The 9,248-nt window shown below is 36.9% G+C and overlaps 1 protein-coding gene across 1 annotated transcript; it reads left to right on the top strand.

The window, feature by feature from the left end:
* The first annotated feature begins 85 nt into the window (after positions 1 to 85).
* Positions 86 to 7,169, top strand: LOC116308238 (uncharacterized). Its single transcript, XM_089025366.1, has 5 exons — positions 86 to 361; positions 2,692 to 2,756; positions 4,070 to 4,197; positions 4,850 to 5,760; positions 6,467 to 7,169. Exons 2-5 carry the CDS (start codon positions 2,706 to 2,708, stop codon positions 7,087 to 7,089), a joined length of 1,713 nt encoding a protein of 570 aa, XP_088881492.1. The 5' UTR covers positions 86 to 361; positions 2,692 to 2,705; the 3' UTR covers positions 7,090 to 7,169.
* The last annotated feature ends 2,079 nt before the right edge of the window (positions 7,170 to 9,248 follow it).

The following is a 9,248-nucleotide window of genomic DNA, read 5'->3' as shown; positions in this document are numbered from 1 at the left end:
TCCTTTTAAGTGCCTATAACCTTTCTGACAATATTCTCAGCATTCATTCTACATGTGGTCATCTGTTGAGTGACCCCAAAAAAAATCAGTTTCATGAGTTCGACTTCTTGTAGTTAAAAAGGTTTTTCCTAGTTTCCATGCCTGGTGTTAGTACCAATGAAAGCAAGGCCTAGAAGCTGTCATGTGTTGGTTGATGTCTTTTCTGGCAAAACTGGCTGTCAATAGAAAAACCGTCGTACCGTATATATACGCATTATTTAATCACCAATATACCTGTAATCTCGGATTCGAAGTAGACCATTGAGTCAGGTCAAGAGGCTGGTAGACAGCTATTCGAATTTACGGGCTGTTCAACTGAGAAGTAAGTTTCCTGTGAAATGTTACTGTTTTCATATATATTTTTTGTAACTGTCTTTCCCATGAGTTTCGCCGTTCTTTGGCATGATTGATCATGATCGTAAGGTCGAGTAAGCTATCGCCGCCCTATAAGGCGTTTACATATAGCAGTTTTATTCTTGTTCAGCCCTAGAACTCACGCTTAAACTGATTAACTTTTTCATTGAATTTTTTATTTTCTTTTTTTAAAAAGAATCCTCAGGTCTCAGATGAATTTGAAATGTGGTGAAATGATATAAAAATCAGGACCTACCAAATGAAAGTTCGAATTGGAAGATTCTAGTTCTATGTACTTTGAAAATGAGAACTCGTATTTAAACCTCATAACAAATATATAGTTACACTTAACAACCAATATATTTTTCTCGTTCATTTGACGCTTATTAATTTTTTACCGCCAGTTTTTTTTACAATTTTTAATCAAGCTTTCTCCCCGGCTTGACAGTCCGTCTTTAACCGGGTCGGGAGTGATTTAATGCATCAGAAGTTCGGTGAGTGGGAAAGATGAAAGACGTGACGATGAATGGTGGAATATTAAAGTTTAACTCCATGTCAAATTTAAAATATAAACACCATAAGATAATTCTACGATACACTAAATCCTTTGTTTTCGACGGAATAATTATTGAATGAAATATGTATTAGGATACGAAAAATGACGATTTGCTCGAAAAAATTTTTTTTGAAATTTCGTAACTTTAATTTTTTGTCTTTCATATGTTAGTGAAACTTCTTGCAAGTTTGCAAGAGTTTAAAAAGAAACTCATAATCCGAAAAAGGGTGTCCCCGATTTTTGAAATTTAATTTCTTTCCAAAGTTATGATGCTTTTTACTCTAAACAACACTCTAACAGCAATCGTCAAACTTTGATCAAAAATAGCGAGAGCTTTTGAGTATGTTAAGACATTTTGCGCAAACATAGCTTAAAATGTACGTGTCCGTTAACGTTTTTACTGAGGCATGGTAAATTTCGCTTCAAGGACAATAACGTGAACAACAATCTAAAAAATCGTATTTTGAAGATTTCTTCATAAACTATGTTTATTCAGCTTTCAGAAAATGTATACTTTGCTTGTGTTATACTATAAAGCAAGCGCGTTATTTCAGTTTGCGCGCATAGTGGTCGTAAACGTTTTCCTAATTTTTACTCTCAGATTTTGATCCAAAACAGCAAAAGATTTGAATTCTAACATGAGTTTCAATTCACAGCTCCAATTCCCTTCCTGCCTTGAAAAAAATAAGTTTACAATTTTTTCCCAAAAGACAAAAAATTGCCAAGAGAAACTGTGGATTAGGAGGGGCTGGGAAAAACATTAAGAAAACTAGTTTCAAGAGGAGGAGGAGACAATAAACAAATATTAACCCTCAGCCCGCCCCGGACCAGTGGGGTCGCTGTTCGTCTGATCTCTACCCTTCGACTCGCCCAATGTAAGGAAATCCGGAATCCGGAATCCACGAGATTTTAGGTTTTGGAATCCGGAATCCAGCACTCTGGAATCCGGAATCCAGGCCTTGCGATACGTTATGATGTCTGAAACTTAATGTATGCGCAATTGTTTTTTATCACGCTAGTTATATATACCAGGGACACCTCCCTAGTTATACTGACAAGTATATCAAATATAATTTTCAGAGAAAGTACCTGAAAATTAACGATATGGAATCCGGAATCCGCAATACAAATGTTTTTGAATCCGGAATCCAGACCCCTATAGAATCCGTAATTAAGAGTCTCGGAATCCGGAATCCAGCATAAGTCCGGATTCCCTTACATGAGGCGATTCGACCTGTTTTGCATGCATGGGTGACCCTAACAGGATCACATGACTCCCGCCAGCATAGCTCTAGGTGATTCCATCGCGGTCATTGGTGTTCATAATCGAGACGGCCTATGTTCCATGAGGCAGGAGGAGGATAAGTAAGGGGTAATAGTCGGGTGTTCTAACCACTCAACTATGTACCATGAGACAGGAGGAGGATAAGTAAGGGGTAATAGTCGGGTGTTCTTACCACTCAGCTATGTACCATGAGGCAGGAGGAGGATAGATAAGAGGTAATAGTCGGGTGCTCTTACCACTCATGCAGCTATGTACCATGAGGCAGGAGGAGGATAGGTCAGAGGTAATAGTCGGGGTCTCTAACCACTCAGCTATTTGCTTGTGTATCTCAAATGCACTCCAAGCGATAGTATATATCCAAAACTTTTGATTATGTAAAATAAGCATTCGTACTTTCAAAATTTCGTGCTCCCATACGCCGTTCAGCTCTTTATTTATTCTTTTTTAATAATTTTAGGGCAGTGAATCGAGATGAACTTATTTGTAATAACACTGGCAGTGCTGACAATCAGCAAAGGCGTGGTAAGTCATCCAAAGTACGATATTACTGTTGCACCGACCAAGATTCCCACAAACTAGTTGCATCAGCTGGCGCACGCATTCAGGCTGCAATATGTCCAAAACACGAAGGTTATATGTCAAGTAGGCAAGTTGCAGCATATTACGCCTGTCTTGAGGGATCTGCATTGGCTCCCCATTCATTATCGTATTGTTTTCAAGATTTTATTACTAGTTAAACTATTAAAGATGAGAATATATGGACCGCGTAGCACTTATGAAATACATGAAGATATAGAAATATAGATAAGTTATAAGTGCATAGGAACGAGGGTATTCCGGGCGAAGGCCCTTGGAATTAAATTCGGAAAAATTAATTTCCGACCTCTCTGGGAATCGAACCCACGACCTTCGGAATTGTACTACCGATGCTCTACCAGCTGAGCTAGAGGTCAGACTGAGAGCAGGCCGGGGTAAAATAGATGTAAGGTCGCGGTAATTATGATGCAAAGATGAGAATATATGGACCGCGTAGCACTTATGAAGTACATGAAGATATAGAAATATAGATAAGTTATAGTGCATATAGTTGGTAGAACATTGGTAGTACAATTCCGAAGGTCGTGGGTTCGATTCCCAGCGAGGTCGGAAATTAATTTTTCCGAATTTAATTCCAAGGGCTTTCGCCCTCGTTCCCATGCACTATAACTTATCTATATTTCTATTACTAGTTTATAAATTACTCAATGGGACATCTCCTACCTATTTAACTAAGCATTTGCATTATCGAGCACATTCTAGATCATTACCGGTAAGTAATGAGATGTTAACACAACCAAGATCATATTCAAAGACTTATGGGGATAGAGCATTTTCAGTATGCGCGCCAAAACGCTGGAATATGCTGCCGTTAGCTATTCGTAAATCAAGTTCTGTAGGCAGCTTCAAAAAGAACCTCAAGACTTAACTTTTTACAGAATTTATAAATAGCTGTTCTTTGTTTTTTTGTTTTTTTAATATTAGGTAATTTATTACACTAGCGGGGTGGAGGCTGAATGGTGGAACTCATGGGAGTTTGTTTTGATTATCTTTTATTATCATTCTCATTCTTATTACGAGTTTTCTTATCAAGTATCATTTATATATATATATATATAGGTATAGGATTTTGTAAATAGTTACCTTTACTTTTAAGATTGTAAAGCGCAATGAGCACAGGATATGTGCGCTATATAAATAATGAGTTATTATTATTATTATTATTATTATTATTATTATTATTATTATTATTATCATCTATTATAATTTTGTGTTTTAAAGCTATTTTCATTACCAAGGTACCAAGGGAGCTACACCCAGAAGAGGAAGCTGCCAAGATTTTTGGAGTTGAGGAAGACATACTTCCTGAAACGGATCAGGCGTTTTTCTTTGATCAGACGAATGGCACGTTAGTGAATGATACAGGGTTAGTAATCTGCACCAAATCATAGCATTTATCCAATGCTCCTTCTATTATTACAGCCACCCGGTTAGCTCAGTTCGTAAGAGCGTCGGTCTGTCGGTGCGGGAGGTAGTTCAAGCCTCGGCCGGACCAACACCCAGGGTTTTGAGTAGAATAACTGAGTAGAAGGTGCTGCCTTTTTAATAATATCTACATATGGTTATTCGCGTAAGAGTAGGGGATCGTCTCTAGGCATGGTGCTAACATACTAACAAACCACACATGATTGTAAGTTGGGCACGGCTGCTACTAGCACCTAAATATGTCTCCCGTAAAGTCCTCCACTGATCTCAGAAGTAAGGCGCATTGAGACGTTGTGTATAAATGCGCTATTTATTACATTTCTCATAATGCCATAATGCCATAATGCCATAATGCCATAATGCCATAATGCCATAATGCCATAATGCTATAATGCTATAATGCTATAATGCTATAATGCTATAATGCTATAATGCTATGATAATGATAATTATTATTATTATATATATATAAATATTTACTACTACTAATAATAATAATGGGAGGTTCTTATATATTTTATTATATTACATAATTATTTTTATTTCAATGCTTAGATTATACTACAATTAATGAAATAACATTTTTCTTTAAGGTTGAATTTTTATGAAGATGAAAACTTGGCCAATGCAAATGACATTAAATGGTTTAAGGAAAACATCATTGATAAGTACGGTTTCCAAAAGATGGAGGGAAGAGATATGTGGAAAAAGCAAGGCCAATTTGGTCCGTATTTGAAAGACGAGGCATTTCTCATCGCTGCTTCTAGGGCAAGGGAATTCTTTAAAAGGAATAATGACTGGGGGAAAACAAAAAGCAATCCACAATTCAGAAAAACAGGGAAATGCTTGGAACTTCTTTATATTACAGCAGCGAGATATCTGTTTGTGACTCATGTGTTGTTGGAGGTCAGTAAAGGAACCATGATGTCCTGTGGAAAAGATGAAGCGTTAAACAGAATCCCTTCCTCTGTCTGCTATCCAGAACCTTATGGAACTGCCTCTTGCACGTCTGATTATGATGTTGGACTGATAGGCAAGGATTCTGGTTCCGTAACCGCTAAATTCAATAAGTATTTTCAAGATCCTAGCAACGGCTTTGGAAAGCCTTCAGAGTTGGTGTTTGATACCAATGTTTACGCTTTTACTCTTGAATACGCCATGCCCTCGATATTCTCGGGTCTCCCATCAAATTTTGAAAACCAGGTTAAAGCAGCAGAAGGTACTATCAACTACCAAATGCAAGAACTTGCAAGTTCTTACTACAAAGTATTCAAATATAACCAAGAATTTGCAGAAAAACTTTGGGAAACAGCTTTGTTGAATCTTCAATCGGATTCCGCAAGAACTACTGCACTGCAAACATGGCGGAGTCAGATCAAGGCACTCGATTCACAGGTTCCTTTGGCTAAAGTATCAAGAGCTGCGCATAACGAGAAGTATCAGCAACTAGTGGAACAAATATCTGTACTTCAGAACGGCTATGGATCACCCAAAGATAGTTTAGGTTTGCAATGGAATATAGATTACTGGGCTAATGTTTCACGATTAGATTGCCTTTGATTAAGCATGTAGCATAGCAAGAACATTATCTGTAGATCGACTGATTAGCAGTTCAGTAAGTTAGTGAAGGTCCTCAATAAGAAATAATAATCACTATTATATATAGCCCGATCTGAGTGAAAATCATACCGTGCACGCCAATGAACACTATAACTGATTATACCCAAACTATTTAGCAACTCAAATTGACTAAAAAAGAACATATATATATCATATTTTTTAGAGATAATTAGTTACTGTTGGACCGCAGTACATATATCGTAATAACTACTGAATTGCAGTTCATGTATGAGAAATACTACATAAACGACCGTAGATCACAAAGAGAGTAATACGAGAAGGCTCAGTGGTTGGATTAGATTACGTGGGTTTAAATCCCATCTGAAACTCAGCTTCTTTTCTGAGTTCTTTCTTTTCACATCTCGTTATTCATTTCTTTAACAAAATATATTTTTTGTTCATTCGGTTAGTAGTTGAACATCTTTTAGCCATCCTTTTGTAAGATAAATGCGATCGCTTGCGGTTCTATGTAAATCTATGTACATCTTTGGGAAAGTATATTGAAATTTTGGTCACTTTTTGAAAAGATAAGAATAATACGTAAATACACTTTCTGCCAGATTATAATAATCTTTTTGTTTAATTAACAGCCATTCTTGCTAAGGCTTTGCTGTACGCTGCCGAGGCTTATCACACGCGTGGCGCCATACGTCATGTGGTTGGAGGAACCCAAATGAAGCTAAACCAATACCAAACAGCTAAACTGCCTTTGAACGACTTATGGGTATCTATGATAGAGAACTGGGGCGAGAGCATCAAGGAATACATTCATTGTCAAGGAAAAATCCTAGAAGAATGTTTGCTGAAAATGAGCAAGTACATGTGGAGAATGTTTGCTGCTATGAAATTTTTAAGACAAGGCATTCCGGCTCCCAAAAGAGGAGGATTGGTGTCATTTGCTGGTGTCAAAGACCCCGAGACCATGATGTCTTATTGGTTGGATGTTTACAAGAGGAGAGGTGTTAACATGGTATCCAGCAATGAGAATTTTGTCAAAAACTTTTTTCTGATGCTTGACTGTCCTCTTGAACGTCTTGGTCAACCCCTTTCCTTTCAGTGCATGCAAAGTATCAACAATAAAGTTGACATTTACAATAGAAAAATGGCAGACCCCAAAATAAATAAAGAGGGAATGCAAAATGATGCCCAACAAAATGATTCGGAAAGTGAAGATTACTACGGCAAATTCATTGACGAAATCATGCAAAGTTGAGTTAAATTAAATATCATGCACCACGCATCAATTGCTTAGTTATCAAAATGAAATAAAATGGATATTACGACACCACCAAATGAAGTTTGCTGTCTTAATGTTTTGGTGTATTGTAGAAGAGTAACTAGTCTATTCAACTGCACTATTGATTTGAATTAATTTCTTTATCGCTGAATTTCGCCACAACCAATTTATGATACTCCGTATAACATATCAGTGTCAAGGAGTTTCAAAAGAAAGTTCAAATTTCTAAAACATACACCAAATGAATTTTACTGAATCATAACGTAATATGTTTGAATACTGTAAGTGGATTGAGCTAGTGGGCCCACTGATGTAACTGTACTTAGCCATAAGAAAGGCCAACTCTCACTACGAGTGGCGTAGGGAGAAGACCTCTGCCCCCTCTCTGAACTCTTCAGGCCAAAAAGGGTGAGAGAAATCTATTTTGTCACATTAGGAAAACCCCTTCGCGACTAAATGGATTTATCGATTGCAGATATTCACGAAGTTCCTATAGAATGACGTTAAATTTCGAGACAAAACAAAAAACAAAAAAAAACGCGCACACATGACTGAACTTTGATGCTAATTTTCACTTTACCCGTGGGAACCACCATGATCTTTGTCTGGTAAGTAAAGCTGTTTGGGATACTCAATGGCATACTTCTGGCTCTTTTATTGTAACCAGGCCTGCATGACAAATCTCAAACCTTGCTAGCATTGAAGCCCGTGCATATCTGCAATGCGGCGTCGCGCAAAAATAGAAAACAGACTGCAGGGAAAACCTCGCATTCTGCCAAATAACTAAAAGGTTAGTTTATATCAATTTTCGCAATTAAACTATAGGATTCAGGAGCGAAAAATAAAAGGTGATAACTTAACATGTGAATGTACTACATGTGATGGTATATTCACGGGCCAAAGAGTAAAAAGTTTTAGCGGAGCTCCCGCGCGGGCCCCATACTTAAGAAAAAATGGTAAACCATCGAGTTGATTTTTCATGGCTTGGCTGACGTCACTTCCGTCCGTCCGTCCCTGTACACAACACAGGAATCCCGCTTGATGTCAAAGCAAAACTACTCACAAATGCGGCTCTCAAATGCACAGAAAAAAATCGCTTTAGGACAAGTTATAGACCAAAAACAATTTAAAAAAAACTTTCATGTAGTCAAAGATGGATCAAGAAGTGTTCTTCAAGAATTCAGGTGTGTGTTTTTTAGCAAACAATCGTATATATATTTTTTTTGACAAGCATTTTTCTCGACGAATCGACAAATCAAAGACTTTCTCTCAAAACTTTCTATATTTCTATCGATAAGCTTAATTTATTTTAATGCTGGAGGAAATATGACATGAAGAGCATATTACAACAAATATTCGTCCTTTATTTAGCTTTGTAAATCTTTAACAATTCGGTTGTTTTTAACCAGCTATCGTAAGGTTTTCGTTCAAGAAAAAGCTTTGTTCGCCTCCTATCGCGGGATCCAGTAGGCAAAACAAAGAAGACTTTCATTCAATAATTTTATATCTTTCTACAGGGATAATTTATTTAATCATTGAATGAAATTTAAATTTTTACCAAATATTCAACTGCTTATTAAGCTGTTCGAGCAAGTATGATTATAAAAATGAGCTTAAATTTGTGTTGTTGAAAGATGTTATTGTATAAAGACCTACTAGACTTTCAGTCTAAAAAGCTAAGACATATTCAAAAACATTTACAAACGCCAATTTAGTGCAAAAAGAAATGAGTCATTTTGTATTGCATTGCCTTTTGCACTATTTTTTATTTTGTCTCAGTTTTTTTTGTCAACTGTTTAAATGAATGTAAGCTCTGTTTTTGGAAAACTGTAAAAGACCAAAAAACAGACTTGAAAACTGGTTAAGGTGAGCAAAAAATGAGGTTTACTTAAAAGTAAACCTCATTTTTTGCTCACCTTAACCAGTTTTCAAGTCTGTTTTTTGGTCTTGATTTGTCCTAAATCTCCAGATTTTCGATTTCAATGAAAGACATCCGAGGTAAATTTCACTAAACTTGATATTGTATTGGATAATCTGTAGTTAGCTTTCGCTTTTGTGGCTACTGCCTCGAAGAGGCGAAGCCACTATGTCATCGAGTTGTGTCCGTCCGTCCGTAAGAGTGAGTGTGACTCGGC

The sequence above is a fragment of the Actinia tenebrosa genome, unplaced genomic scaffold (genome assembly GCF_029948245.1).
Source record: "Actinia tenebrosa isolate PJP-AT-01 unplaced genomic scaffold, QUT_ActTen_1.0 utg1515__unscaffolded, whole genome shotgun sequence".
Taxonomy (NCBI): Eukaryota; Metazoa; Cnidaria; class Anthozoa; order Actiniaria; family Actiniidae; genus Actinia; species Actinia tenebrosa.
This window is presented reverse-complemented; position numbering and strand designations above follow the sequence as displayed.

Coding starts and splice junctions, on each gene's coding strand:
- LOC116308238 (XM_089025366.1), top strand. CDS start 2,706: ATGAACTTATTTGTAATAACACTGGCAGTGCTGACAATCAGCAAAGGC. Junction 4,198..4,849: donor ACGTTAGTGAATGATACAGG/GTTAGTAATCTG, acceptor TTTTTCTTTAAG/GTTGAATTTTTATGAAGATG. Junction 5,761..6,466: donor ATCACCCAAAGATAGTTTAG/GTTTGCAATGGA, acceptor TTTAATTAACAG/CCATTCTTGCTAAGGCTTTG.